General features: G+C 51.0%; 1 protein-coding gene across 4 annotated transcripts in view; it reads left to right on the forward strand.

Annotated features, from left to right (window-relative positions):
- Positions 1-15412, forward strand: part of LOC147122438 (guanine nucleotide exchange factor VAV3-like) — a 307623-nt gene that overhangs the window by 184798 nt on the left and 107413 nt on the right. For all 4 annotated transcript variants that reach the window (XR_015077746.1, XM_085983597.1, XM_085983596.1 and 1 more), the window contains exons 12-15: positions 7114-7200; positions 7305-7390; positions 7762-7894; positions 9720-9829. Coding sequence is in view for 3 of the 4 variants with exons in the window: in XM_085983597.1 (XP_085839723.1) it covers positions 7114-7200; positions 7305-7390; positions 7762-7894; positions 9720-9829 (416 nt within the window). In the remaining variant the exon portion in view is untranslated. The remainder of the gene's footprint in view (positions 1-7113; positions 7201-7304; positions 7391-7761; positions 7895-9719; positions 9830-15412) is intronic.

Raw genomic sequence — 15412 nt, forward strand, 5'->3', positions numbered from 1 at the left:
TAGGAGCTCAGGTGGTGCGTCTGACACCCGTGATCTGTCTCCTCGCATCACCCGATCCAGCACCTTGGATAGCGTAGGGTCCACTCTGGTCTCTTTCTTGACCTGCCGGGCCGTGACAGGGGCATTGCTCACCATGTCAAAGTAGAAAATCTTCTGCTCACAGCCTTCAGAGGGCACAGGCAGCAGAAGTCTTGACAATCCGTCTGCATTGCCATGTGCTGCTGACCTCCGGTATTTGATGTTGTAATTGTGAGCGCTTAACATCAGCGCCCAGCGCTGCATCCTGCACGCTGCCAGGGAGGGTATTCCTGTGTGTGGACCAAAGATCGATGTCAGAGGACGATGATCCGTCAGCAAGGTGAATTTCCTTCCGAACAAGTAGTGATGGAACTTTTTGATTCCAAAGATGATGCCCAAAGCCTCTTTTTCGATCTGCGGGTATTTCACCTCTGCCTTGCTCAGGGACCTTGACGTGAATGCAATCGGCTTCTCTTCGCCTGAGGGAAAGATGTGGGACACGACCGCGCCGACGCCATAAGGCGACGCGTCACAGGCCAGCAGAATCTGCAACGACGGGTCAAAGTGCGTCAACACCCTGGGGTCAGTCAAAGCTGCTTTGGCTTTCTCGAATGCAGCTTCGCACTCCTTCGTCCACGCCCAGGCCTTGCCCTGACACAGCAACTCATGTAATGGCTTCAACAGTGATGCCAGCTGTGGAATAAACTTTCCGTAATAGTTCAGGAGACCTAAGAATGACCGCAGCTGGCCGACATTTGTAGGTGCAGGAGTGTCGGCAATGGCTTTCACTTTCGACGGTGCTGTGTGTAGGCCGTCCGCGTCGATGACATGGCCTAGGTACTCCACTGATGGCTTGAAAAATTTGCATTTGTCCTTGCGAACGCGTAAGCCATATTCTTCAAGTCTTCCCAGTGTCTTCGTCAGGTTCTGTAGATGCTCGTTGTCGTCCTTTCCTGTGACAAGGATATCGTCGAGATAACATTGTACCCCTGGAATGCCACTTAAGATCTGGTCCATAGCCCGCTGAAACAATGCTAGCGCTGACGTTATACCAAAGGGTAGGTGGCAGTACCTGTAGAGGCCGTTGTGGGTGGTGATGGTGAGGTACTTCTGTGAGTCCTCTTCTACATGCATCTGCAAGTTGGCTTGGCATAGATCAATCTTGCTAAACTTCTGACCACCTGCTAGACCCGCGAAAAGATCTTCAATGATGGGGAGGGGGTACTGTTCAGCTGAGAGCACAGGATTCACTGTTACTTTGAAATCTCCACATAAGCGAACCGCGCTGTCACTCTTCATCACTGGTACCACGGGCGTGGCCCACTCACTGTGTGAAACCGGCACCAGGACCCCTATCTTGACCAGACGCTCCAGGTCAGCCTCCACCTTTGGTCTGAGGTCATAGGGAACGTTCCTGGCCTTCAGGAATCATGGCTGGCTGTCAGGCTTCACCTTGAGTTTGACCGTAATCTCCTTCATACTCCCCAATTCTCCGTCAAAGACAGCCGCATGCTTTGTCAACACTGCCACTAGCCCCGCCTCTTCGACTGACACCGCATTCACTTTTTTCCAATCCAGATGAATTTTCTCCAACCATGGCCTGCCCATCAGGGATGGATAGTTACCCTTGACCACGTAAACTGGCAGCATCACGGTTTGTCCATTAAGCTCCACCTTGACCTCTGTCTTACCCAGCATTGGGACTGTTTCCCCAGTGTAGGTCTTTAAGATGAGCTTGGCCGGCGTCAGTGATAGGTGGTTCAGTTTTTCTTTGAATAGCTTCTCTGAAATCAAGGAGACAGCGGCCCCCATATCCAGCTCCATTTTGACCGGTAGTCCCTCTAGTAGTGGAGTGACTCCATAGCCTGATGAGCCTCCATTCACCGTTAACACATGGAGCTTCAGCTCCCCATCAGAGTCTGTGTCACTGTCTTCCTGTTCTTGTTTCACCATGTGTAGGTTTTTCTTTTAAGAACACCAGTTGGATGTGTTTCCTTGTTTGTTTTTGTGTGTCTCTGTGTAGGATTGTTTGCTTTGCCCTTTACACACACGTTCAATGTGTCCTTTCTTTTCACATTTCCGACAGGTCAGGTCTTTACACCAGCAGTCAGATGGCTGATAACCTGACCTTCCACATCTGTAACATTCTCTGGCGCCCCTTGCATGCTTATCCGGTGTAGCTGCTACCCTGTGCACTCTTGTTGCAGCCCCCAACAGCTGTGCATCTTTAGCTGCTAACTCCATAGACACAGCGAGCTCCACTGCTGATTTAAGCGTCAGTTTGTCAGTCGTGAGCAAGCATTTCTGTGTTGCTTCACATCTTAATCCACACACAAACCTATCATGGACAGTGTCATTTAGAGTTTCACCAAACTCACAATGCTCAGTTAGCTTCTTTAGCACTGCAACATATTCGGCTATGGACTCACCCTCCCCTTGGTTTCGTTTGTGAAACCTGAACCTCTCGGCAATCAGCAGCGGCTTGGGTGCGAAATGTTTTCCAAAACTTCCACAATCTGATCATATGTCTTAGCGCTGGGCTTATCTGGGTGCATCAAACTCCGTAACAAGCCAAATGTTTTTGCTTCGATCACACTGAGGAACGTCACCACTTTCACGTCATCTTTAATGCCATTTGCAGTCATGAAAAATCCAAAACGCTCTGTATAAGCACTCCATTGCTCCGCCGTTTCATCAAATGGTCCAAACGCTCCGGTTAGCATAGCCATTTTGTTATCTTTTTTTATCTCTACAGTCCTTTTTCCTCTTTTTTTATTTTTACAGTCCTTTTCCTCCACTTCGTTTCACTGTATCGTTACTCTCCCCCTTCTTATTTGTGTAACACACGAACCGCCACCTTTACGCGGCGATTGCATCAGCACTAAACTGCGGGCGCGCCATTAAGAAAAGGCAGGAACTTCCTACTTTAAACATCGACGATTCCAGTGCAAAGTGATGCGCAAGTCCGTCGTCCTCATCGCCAGTTTTGTTGTGTCTCAAGGGGTTTTATACCCTTACCTATATAACAATTAAGAAGGACTCCGGGGTGGAGAGTTTAGTTGAAGGCCATTTTATTTACAATGTGCTTCTTCACTCAATGCACTACATTTCCCATAGTGCATTGCAAATCACCACTACGGTATACACATTCAAAATACACAACAATGTTACAGACAGGTAACACACTCCCAGACACATGTTACAGACAGGTAACACACTCCCAGACACATGTTACAGACAGGTAACACACTCCCAGACACATGTTACAGACAGGTAACACACTCCCAGACACATGTTACAGACAGGTAACACACTCCCAGACACATGTTACAGACAGGTAACACACTCCCAGACACATGTTACAGACAGGTAACACACTCCCAGACACATGTTACAGACAGGTAACACACTCCCAGACACATGTTACAGACAGGTAACACACTCCCAGACACATGTTACAGACAGGTAACACACTCCCAGACACATGTTACAGACAGGTAACACACTCCCAGACACATGTTACAGACAGGTAACACACTCCCAGACACATGTTACAGACAGGTAACACTCTCCCAGACACATGTTACAGACAGGTAACACACTCCCAGACACATGTTACAGACAGGTAACACACTCCCAGACACATGTTACAGACAGGTAACACACTCCCAGACACATGTTACAGACAGGTAACACTCTCCCAGACACATGTTACAGACAGGTAACACACTCTCAGACACATGTTACAGACAGGTAACACACTCCCAGACACATGTTACAGACAGGTAACACTCTCCCAGACACATGTTACAGACAGGTAACACACTCCCAGACACATGTTACAGACAGGTAACACTCTCCCAGACACATGTTACAGACAGGTAACACTCTCCCAGACATATGTTACAGACAGGTAACACACTCCCAGACACATGTTACAGACAGGTAACACTCTCCCAGACACATGTTACAGACAGGTAACACACTCCCAGAAACATGTTACAGACAGGTAACACACTCCCAGACACATGTTACAGACAGGTAACACACTCCCAGACACATGTTACAGACAGGTAACACTCTCCCAGACACATGTTACAGACAGGTAACACACTCCCAGAAACATATTACAGACAGGTAACACACTCTCAGACACATGTTACAGACAGGTAACACTCTCCCAGACACATGTTACAGACAGGTAACACACTCTCAGACACATGTTACAGACAGGTAACACACTCCCAGACACATGTTACAGACAGGTAACACTCTCCCAGACACATGTTACAGACAGGTAACACACTCCCAGACACATGTTACAGACAGGTAACACTCTCCCAGACACATGTTACAGACAGGTAACACTCTCCCAGACATATGTTACAGACAGGTAACACACTCCCAGACACATGTTACAGACAGGTAACACTCTCCCAGACACATGTTACAGACAGGTAACACACTCCCAGAAACATGTTACAGACAGGTAACACACTCCCAGACACATGTTACAGACAGGTAACACACTCCCAGACACATGTTACAGACAGGTAACACTCTCCCAGACACATGTTACAGACAGGTAACACACTCCCAGAAACATATTACAGACAGGTAACACACTCTCAGACACATGTTACAGACAGGTAACACACTCCCAGACACATGTTACAGACAGGTAACACACTCCCAGACACATGTTACAGACAGGTAACACACTCCCAGACACATGTTACAGACAGGTAACACACTCTCAGACACATGTTACAGACAGGTAACTCACTCCCAGAGACATGTTACAGACAGGTAGCACACTCCCAGACACATGTTAAAGACAGGTAACACACTCCCAGACACATGTTACAAATGGTTAACACATTCCCAGACATATGTTACAGACCAGTAAAACACTCCCAGACACATGTTACAGACAGGAAACATGCTCTCAGACACATGTTACAGACAGGTAAAACACTCCCAGACACATGTTAAAGACAGGTAGTTTGCTAGTGCTGTTGAGAAGGATTTAAACTAGTTGGTCAGGGCGCTGGGAACCTAAGTGTTGGCCAAGAACGGAGAGAAACAAAGCTGGAAGAGCAAGTTAGAAAAGGAGTCAGCAAAACTAGTAGGGAGCAGAAACAAAGACCAACAGTAAAGGGGGTCAAAGGGCAGAAAAATATTAAACAGGCAAAGTTGAAGGCACTTTATCTAAATGCACATAGCATTCGCAACAAGGTGGATGAAAGACTGGCACTAAAAGAAGTAAATGGGTATGATGTAATTGCCATTACATCGAAACATAGAAGATAGGAGCAGGAGCAGGCCATTCGGCCCCTCGAGCCTGCTCTGTCATTTAATGAGGTCATGGCTGATCATCCAAATTCAGTACCCTGTCCCTGCTTTCTCCCCATATCCCTTGATCCCTTTAGCCTTAAGAAATATATCTACCTCCTTCTTGAATATATTTAATGAATTGGCATCAACTGCCTTCTGTGGTAGAGAATTCCACAGGTTCACCACTCTCTGGGTGAAGAAATTCCTCCTCATCTCAGTCCTAAATGGCCTACCCCTTATCCTTAGACTGTGACCCCTGGTTCTGGACTCCCCCGCCATCGGGAACATCCTTCCTGCATCTAGCCTGTCTAGTCCTGTTAGAATTTTATAAGTTTCAATGAGATCCCCTCTCATTCTTCTAAACTCTAGTTAATATAAGCCTAATCGACCCAATCTCTCTTCATACGTCATTCCTGCCATCCCAGGTATCAGTCTGGTGAATCTTCGCTGCACTCCCTCCATGGCAAGAACATCCTTCCTCAGATAAGGCGACCAAAACTGCACACAATACTCAAGGTGTGGTCTCACCAAGGCCCTGTACAACTGCAGCAAGACATCCTTGTTCCTGTACTCGAATCCTCTTGCTACGAAGGCCAACATACCATTTGCCTTCTTAACCGCCTGCTGCACCTGCATGCTTACCTTCAGCGACTGGTGCACAAGGACACCCAGGTCTCATTGCACTTCCCCTTTTCCCAATCTATTGCCGTTCAGATAATAATCTGTCTTCCTGTTTTTGCCACCATTGTTGTCACATTTATCCACATAATACTGCATCTGCCATGCATCTGCCCAATCACCCAACCTGTCCAAATCATACTGGAGTTTCTCGGCATCCTCCTCACAGCACACCTGCCCACCCAGCTTTGTGTCATCTGCAAACTTGGAGATATTACATCTAGTTCCCTCGTCTAGATCATTAATATATATTGTGAATAGCTGGGATCCGAGCACCGATCCCTGCGGTACCCCACTAGTCACTGCCTGCCACTCGGAAAAAGACCTGTTTATTCCAACTCTTTGCTTCCTGTCTGCCAGCCAGTTCTCTATCCAAGTCAGTACCTTACCCCAAATCCCATGTGCCTTAACTTTACACGCTAATCTCTTATGTGGGACCTTATCGAAAGCCTTCTGAAAGTCCAAATACACCACATCCATTAGTTCTCCCTTATCTATTCTACCAGTTACATCCTCAAAAAATTCCAGTAGATTCGTCAAGCATCATTTACCTTTTGTAATCCATGTTGACTTTGTCTGATCCTGTCACTGTTTTCCAAGTGCTCTGCTATTACATCTTTTATAATGGACCCTCGCATTTTCCCCACTACCGATGTCAGGCTTACCGGTCAATAATTCCCCGTTTTTTCTCTGCCACATTTTTTAAATAGTGGGGTTACATTAGCTACCCTCAAATCCATGGGAACTGTTCCAGAGACTATTACAGACAGGTAACACACTCTAGACACGTGTTACAGACAGGCAACACACTCTCAGACACGTGTTACAGACAGGCAACACACTCTCAGACACGTGTTACAGACAGGCAACACACTCTCAGACATGTGTTACAGACAGGCAACACACTTTCAGACACGTGTTACAGACAGGCAACACACTCTCAGACACGTGTTACAGACAGGCAACACACTCTCAGACACGTGTTACAGACAGGCAACACACTCTCAGACATTCACTCTCCGATATTTCTCTGCTTGGTGCTGTTTGATTTGTTTCATTGTTTGTGTTTTTTTTCTGTAGGACTTGGCTCAGTATGTGAATGAAGTGAAGCGAGACAATGAGTGCTTGCGAGAGATTAACCAGTTCCAGCACTGTATTGACAACTTTGTAAGTTCAGTTAACACTCTGTGCAAAGGCGAACATTTCCCCTGACAGATTGTAATGTTTTAGGCGCATTGTGTTCCTGGTGAGTGATGGCGTCTGTGTTTCAGAACCAGCCTCTCGTCAGCTATGGACGGCCCAAAGTGGATGGGGAGATGCGAGTAATGACGCTGGATAAACGGACACGGCAGGATCGGTGAGTAGGACAGCCTCCTCAACCGCTCCCACTCCCAGATTCCCAACTATCTGAGGGGTCTCCGCATTGCAACAAATCACCTTTGATAATAGGGCCGGAGCGAGTGGCATAATACTGGCTGCAACACAGCTTGTACAACAAAGCACCGCTCATAATGGTTTTGGGGTGAGTGTAAGCCTGTGTGTGCATGTGTGTGCGTGTGCATGTGTGTGCGTGTGCATGTGTGTGTGTGTCTGTGTGCGTGTGTTGTGTGTCTGTGTGTGCATGCATAGTTAGAATCCTAAAAGAAGCAATCACCTCCCCTCGCGACCTCCTCGGTACGAGAACCTTCGCGAACCAGGCTGGAAACCATATGTTCTCTCTCGGAACAGGCACATCTTCCTCTTTGACAAGGCTGTCATTGTGTGTAAGAGACGGGGGGATAACTATGAAATGAAGGAAATCATCGACTTGGGAAGTTACAAGGTCACAAACAACCCAACGACAGACAAGGAAAACAAAAAGGTGAGTGACTTGTCATCAGTCCCCGCCACGAACTCCTTTCCCGGGTCACCGACTCCATCCCTCTCCCGGGCCACTGTCAGAGGCTGAACCAGACCGCTCGCTACCGTGGAATCCTATTTAAAGCTGAGCTCAGCTTCCGACCCCATATCCTCACCATCACCAAGACCGCCTACTGCCACCTCCCTAACATCGCCCGTCTCCGCCCCGCCTCAGCTCATCAGCTGCTGAAACACTCACCCCTGCCTTTCTTATCTCCAGACTCGACGATTCCAATCCTCTCTGGGCCGGCCTCCCTCCTTCCACCCTACATAACCTGAAGCTCATCCAAAACTCTGCAGCCTGCTCCTCTTTGACCCAGCCTTTGTTCACCTGCCCTAATATCTCCTCATGTGTCTCGGTGTCAGTTTGTGTCTGATTCACGTTCCTGTGAAGCACCTTGGGAGGTTTTACTGTGTTAAAGGCGGTTGTTGTAGTGATTATGTTACCGGACGAGGAATCCAGAGAACGTGCCTTCAGCTGAGGACTAACCAGTGATTTATAAAGGTTTAGCATAACTTCCTGGCTCTTGTACTCGATGCCTCTATGAATGAAGCCCAGGATCCTCTGTGCTTTTTTAACAGTTTTATCAACTTATCCCGCCACCTTCAGAGCTGCGATTATCTTTATCGCGCTCGAATTTGGGACAGTTAACGTCGCCCCGTATTATTGCCGCGATGTTCCTTCATCTCCCGTTTCACTGTCTCCACATCACAGCTGTACCGATGGAGGTGGTGGGAATGTCTTGGTTGGAGACTGAAGAGGGAGAACAAGGTCACTAAAACTGTGGGAAATAAACAGTGAGGAAATATTATCAGAGCAGGAAGCGAAAGGCAGATAAAAACCACATGACTGGCATCTCTACAGCACCTGTCACCACCTCGGGACATCCCAAAGAGCTTTACTGCCAAGGAAGTACTTTTGAAGTGCAGTCACTGTTGGAAATGTGTCGCCAATTAGTGCACAGCAAGATCCCACAACAGCCAAATAATGTGCATTTCAGGACGGCTGGTTGAGGGGTAACTCTTGGCCAAGACGCCAGGGAGAATTCCCCTTTTCTTAGAAATAGTGCCAGGTGATCTTTTACGTACCCGTGTGAGGGCAGGCGGGTCCTTGGTTTAATGTCTCATCCGAAAGACAATGCTCCCTCGGTACTGCCCCTCCAACAGTGCAGCACTCCCTCAGTACTGCCCCTCCGACAGTGCAGCGCTCCCTCAGTACTGCCCCTCCGACAGTGCGGCGCTCCCTCAGTACTGCCCCTCCGACAGTGCGGCGCTCCCTCAGTACTGCCCCTCCGACAGTGCAGCGCTCCCCCAGTACTGCCACTCCGACAGTGCAGCGCTCCCTCAGTACTGCTCCTCCAACAGTGCAGCGCTCCCCCAGTACTGCCCCTCCGACAGTGCAGCACTCCCTCAGTACTGCTCCTCCGACAGTGCAGCGCTCCCTCAGTACTGCCCCTCCGACAGTGCAGCGCTCCCTCAGTACTGCCCCGCCGACAGTGCAGCGCTCACTCAGTACTGCCCCTCCGACAGTGCAGCGCTCCCTCAGTACTGCCCCTCCGACAGTGCAGCGCTCCCTCAGTACAGCACTGGGAGTGTCGGCCTGGATTATTGGCTGGAGACTGTCGAGTGGAAATTGCGCCCACGACCTTCCGACTCATTGGCACGATCGCTACTACTGTGGTAGTGGGATTCACTCTAGAATTGTGTAGCAAAGAGACAGCATGGACTGATGGGCTGAATGGCTCCTTGTGCTTTGTACAATTCTAATTCTCTTCTGTTTGATGCAGTGGTCACATGGATTCTACCTCACACATATCCACGGCCAAAACGGGTTTGAATTCTTCTGTAAGACAAAAGACTTGAAGAAGAAATGGCTGGAGCAGTTTGGAATGGCACTGTGAGTATAACATTTGCTTTACAATCGGGAGTCTCCGCATCATAGTGTCCAAATCACCACTGTGACACCAGGATCGAGAAGCACCCTCTCTCTGTGCTCTTTGCGATGTAACTGCGGTTCCCAGACACCACCTGTTTCTTGGGTTCTGTATAATCAAATAATCTGCAGTACTGAGGGAGTGCCGCACTGTCGGAGGGGCAGTACTGAGGGAACGCCGCACTGTCGGAGGGGCAGTACTGAGGGAGCGCCGCACTGTCGGAGGGGCAGTACTGAGGGAGCGCCACACTGTCGGCGGGGCAGTACTGGGGGAGCGCCGCACTGTCGGAGGGGCAGTACTGAGGGAGCGCCGCACTGTCGGCGGGGCAGTACTGGGGGAGCGCCGCACTGTCGGAGGGGCAGTACTGAGGGAGCGCCGCACTGTCGGAGGGGCAGTACTGAGGGAGCGCCGCACTGTCGGAGGGGCAGTGCTGAGGGAGCGCCGCACTGTCGGAGGGGCAGTACTGAGGGAGTGCCGCACTGTCGGAGGGGCAGTACTGAGGGAGCACTGCACTGTCGGAGGGGCAGTACTGGGGGAGTGCTGCACTGTCGGAGGGGCAGTACTGAGGGAGCGCCGCACTGTCGGAGGGGCAGTACTGAGGGAGTGCCGCACTGTCGGGGGGGCAGTACTGAGGGAGCGCTGCACTGTCGGAGGGGCAGTACTGAGGGAGCGCCGCACTGTTGGAGGGGCAGTACTGAGGGAGTGCCGCACTGTCGGAGGGGCAGTACTGAGGGAGCGCTGCACTGTTGGAGGGGCAGTACTGAGGGAGAGCCGCACTGTCGGAGGGGCAGTACTGAGGGAGCGCCGCACTGTCGGAGGGGCAGTACTGAGGGAGCGTCGCACTGTCGGAGGGGCAGTACTGAGGGAGTGCTGCACTGTCGGAGGGGCAGTACTGAGGGAGTGCCGCACTGTCGGCGGGGCAGTACTGAGGGAGAGCCGCACTGTCAGAGGGGCAGTACTGAGGGAGTGCCGCACTGTCGGAGGGGCAGTACTGAGGGAGCGCTGCACTGTCGGAGGGGCAGTACTGAGGGAGAGCCGCACTGTCGGAGGGGCAGTACTGAGGGAGCGCTGCACTGTCGGCGGGGCAGTACTGAGGGAGTGCCGCACTGTCGGAGGGGCAGTACTGAGGGAGCGCCGCACTGTCGGAGAGGCAGTACTGAGGGAGTGCCGCACTGTCGGCGGGGCAGTACTGAGGGAGAGCCGCACTGTCAGAGGGGCAGTACTGAGGGAGTGCCGCACTGTCGGAGGGGCAGTACTGAGGGAGCGCTGCACTGTCGGAGGGGCAGTACTGAGGGAGAGCCGCACTGTCGGAGGGGCAGTACTGAGGGAGCGCCGCACTGTCGGCGGGGCAGTACTGAGGGAGTGCCGCACTGTCGGAGAGGCAGTACTGAGGGAGCGCCGCACTGTCGGAGGGGCAGTGCTGAGGGAGTGCCGCACTGTCGGAGGGGCAGTACTGAGGGAGTGCCGCACTGTCGGAGGGGCAGTACTGAGGGAGCGCTGCACTGTCGGAGGGGCAGTACTGAGGGAGCGCTGCACTGTCGGCGGGGCAGTACTGAGGGAGTGCTGCACTGTCGGCGGGTCAGTACTGAGGGAACGCTGCACTGTCGGAGGGGCAGTACTGAGGGAGCGCCGCACTGTCAGAGGGGCAGTACCGAGGGAGTGCTGCACTGTCGGAGGGGCAGTACTGAGGGAGTGCTGTACTGTCGGCGGGGCAGTACTGAGGGAATGCTGCACTGTCTCTGTAACCTCCTCCCTCCCTATCTCTGTAATCTCCTCCCTCCCTATCTCTGTAACCTCCTCCCTCCCTATCTCTGTAACCTCCTCCAGCCCCACAACCTCCTCCCCCCGACGCCCCCGAGATTTCTGCACTCCTCCAATTCTGACCTTTTGTGTATCCACCGATTTTAATCATCCCATTGCCGGCCGTGCCTTCAGCTTCCTGTGCCCTAAGTTCTGGAATTCCCTCCCTAAACCTCTCCTCCTCTCCCTCCTCCTTTAAGACGCTCCTTAAAACCTCCCTCTTTGAATGAGTGTTTGGTCGCCTGTCCTAATATCTCCTTTGTGTCTCGGTGCAAATTTTTTTTGCTAACGCTCCTGTGAAGTGCCTTGGGATGTTTTACTGCGTTGAAGGTGCTATATAAATACAATCCTTTCATTCGTTCAGTCACATGATCCCAATTTGCAATGTTTTAGACTCAGATGTCACTAATGATCTAAAAGGTAGTAATCTCAGGATTGCTACCAGGGCCACGTGCTAGTCAGAGTAGAAATAGAAGGATATTTCAGATGAATACGTGGCTAGAGGAAAGGTGCAAAGGGGAGGGATTCAGACTCCTGGGACATTGGAACCGGTTCTGGGGGAGGTGGGACCAGTAGAAACCGGATGGTTTGCAGCTGGGCAGGGCCGGGACCGATGTCCTCGGGGGAGTGTTTGCTCGTGCTCTGGGAGTGGGTTTAAACTAAAATGGCAGGGGGTTGGGAACCTGTGCAGGGAGACAGAGGAAAGGGAAGCAAGGATAGAAGAAAAAGACAGGAAGGAGAAAAGCAAAAGTGGAAGGCAGAGAAATCAAGTGTGTAAATCAAACAGTAAATAATAATTGTAAAAGGACTGAGAGCATTAACAAAACAAGCCCGAGGGCTTTGTGGCTTAATGCGAGAAGCATTCGTAATAAGGTGGATGAATTAGCTGTGCAAATAGATGTAAACGGATATGATATAATTGGGATTACGGAGATGTGGCTCCAGGGTGACCAAGGCTGGGAACTCAACATCCAGGGGTATTCAATATTCAGGAAGGACATGCAAAAAGGAAAAGGAGCTGGGGTAGCATTGCTGGTTAAAGAGGAGATTAACACAATTGTAAGGAAGGATATTAGCTCTGATGATGTGGAATCTGTATGGGTAGAGCTGAGAAATACCATGGGGAAGAAAACGTTAGTGGGAGTGTATATAGACCCCCAAACAATAATGCTGAGTTTAGGGATGGCATTAAATGGGAAATTATAGATGTGTGCAATAAGGCCCGAGAGAGGAGAGGCGGTGGACCTGCGAGGGAGCACCAGAGGCGGCGGAGGATAAAAGGAGCAGCCCGAGGCAGCGAGGCCCAGAGCCCAGAGAGCGGAGAGGCGGCAGACCTGCGAGGGAGCACCAGAGGCGGCGGAGGATAAAAGGAGCAGCCCGAGGCAGCGAGGCCCAGAGCCCCGAGAGCGGAGAGGCGGCGGACCTGCGAGGGAGCACCAGAGGCGGCGGAGGATAAAATGAGCAGCCCGAGGCAGCGAGGCCCAGAGAGCGGAGAGGCGGCGGACCTGCGAGGGAGCACCAGAGGCGGCGGAGGATAAAATGAGCAGCCCGAGGCAGCGAGGCCCAGAGCCCCGAGAGCGGAGAGGCGGCGGACCTGCGAGGGAGCACCAGAGGTGACGGAGGTACTAAAGGAGCAGCCCGAGGCAGCGAGGCCCAGAGCCCCGAGAGAGCGGAGAGGCGGCGGACCTGCGAGGGAGCACCAGAGGCGGCGGAGGATAAAATGAGCAGCCCGAGGCAGCGAGGCCCAGAGCCCCGAGAGCGGAGAGGCAGCGGACCTGCGAGGGAGCACCAGAGGTGACGGAGGTACTAAAGGAGCAGCCCGAGGCAGCGAGGCCCAGAGCCCCGAGAGCGGAGAGGCAGCGGACCTGCGAGGGAGCACCAGAGGCGGTGAGCAGCGAGGCCCAGAGCCCCGAGAGAGCGGAGAGGCAGCGGTATTTAAGGAGCTTACCAATCCAGGTTTCGGGAGAGAGAAGCAAAAAGTAATCGAAGTGTGACGTCACCAAGAAGCAGGTAAGTGATTAGTTGGTGAGTATTTTCTTTCTAAATTTTTCTAAACTTAAATTTTGTGGTTTCTAAGGTCTCTGTTGTGTAGCGGGGACTACTATTAAGCAAGGGCCCTTGAGTATATCATTTAATTGAAGTGAAATTGGTGGGATTCATTTAATTTTAATTAATTAATTAAAGGCTATGTCATGGCAGGACAGCCCAGCCCCGTCGTGTGCTCCTCCTGCTCTATGTGGGAAATCAAGGACGCTTCCTGCACCCCTGACGACCATGTGTGCGGGAAGTGTGTCCAGCTGCAGCTACTGACAGACCGCATTGCGGCACTGGAGCTGTGGATGGATTCATTTTGGCATTCGCGATGCTGAGGACGTCGTGAATATCACATTTAGCGAGTTGGTCACACCGCAGGTAAAGGGTGTACAGGCAGGGAGGGAATGGGTGACCAACAGGCAGAGTAAGAGGCGCAGGCAGGTAGTGCAGGAATCCCCTGTGGCCATCCCCCTCTCAAACAGATATACCACTTTGAATATTGTTGGGGGGGATGACTCATCAGGGGAAGGCAGCAGCAGCCAACTTCCTGGCACCATGGGTGGTTCTGCTGCACGGGCTGGGAGGAAAAAGAGTGGAAGAGCTATAGTGATAGGGGACTCAATTGTAAGGGGAATAGATAGGCGTTTTTGCGGCCGCAATCGAGACTCCAGGATGGTGTGTTGCCTCCCTGGTGCAAGGGTCAAGGACGTCTCGGAGCGCCTGTAGAACATTTTGGAGCAGGAGGGCGAACAGCCAGTTGTCGTGGTGCACATAGGCACCAACGATATAGGTAAAAAACGGGATGAGGTCCTAAAAGCAGAATATAGGGAGTTAGGAGGTAAATTAAAAAATAGGACCTGAAAGGTAGTAATCTCAGGATTGTTACCAGTGCCACGTGCTAGTCAGAGTAGAAATAGGAGGATATTTCAAATGAATATCCTAGAGGAATGGTGCAAGGGGGAGGGATTCAAATTCCTTGGACATTGGAACCGGTTCTGGGAGAGGTGGGACCAGTACAAACGGGACGGTTTGCACCTGGGCAGGGCCGGGACCGATGTCCTAGGGGGAGTGTTTGCTAGTGCTGTTGGGGAGGGTTTAAACTAAAGTGGCAGGGGGTTGGGAACCTGAGCAGGGAGACAGAGGAAAGGGAAACAAGGAAAAAAGCAAAAGACAGGAAGGAGAAAAACAAAATTAGAAGGCAAAGAACTCAATGGTTTAAATCAAACATGGTCACAGTAAATAATAATTCATATAGGTCTGAGAGCGTTAAAAAAACAAGCCTGAAGGCTTTGTGTCTCAATGCAAGGAGCATTCGGAACAAGGAGGATGAATTAGCTGCGCAAATAGAGGTAAACGAATATGATATGATTGGGATTACAAAAACATGGCTCCAGGGTGGCCAAGGCTGGGAACTCAACATCCAGGGGTATTCAATATTTAGGAAGGATAGGCAAAAAAGAAAGGGAGGTGCGGTAGCATTGCTGGTTAAAGAGGGGATTAACACAATTGAAAGGAAGGATATTAACTCAGATGATGCGGAATCTGTATGGGTAGAACTGAGAAATATCAAGGGGCAGAAAACGTTAGTGGGAGTGGTATATAGACCTCCAAACAGTAATACGGAGGTTGGGGATGGCATTAAAAGGGAAATTAGAGATGCATGCAATAAGGGCACAGCAGTCATCATGGGTGACTTTAATCTACATATAGAT

The sequence above is a fragment of the Somniosus microcephalus genome, chromosome 3 (genome assembly GCF_052327205.1).
Source record: "Somniosus microcephalus isolate GS21.2 chromosome 3, FLI_Smic_1.0, whole genome shotgun sequence".
NCBI classification, from domain to species: Eukaryota; Metazoa; Chordata; class Chondrichthyes; order Squaliformes; family Somniosidae; genus Somniosus; species Somniosus microcephalus.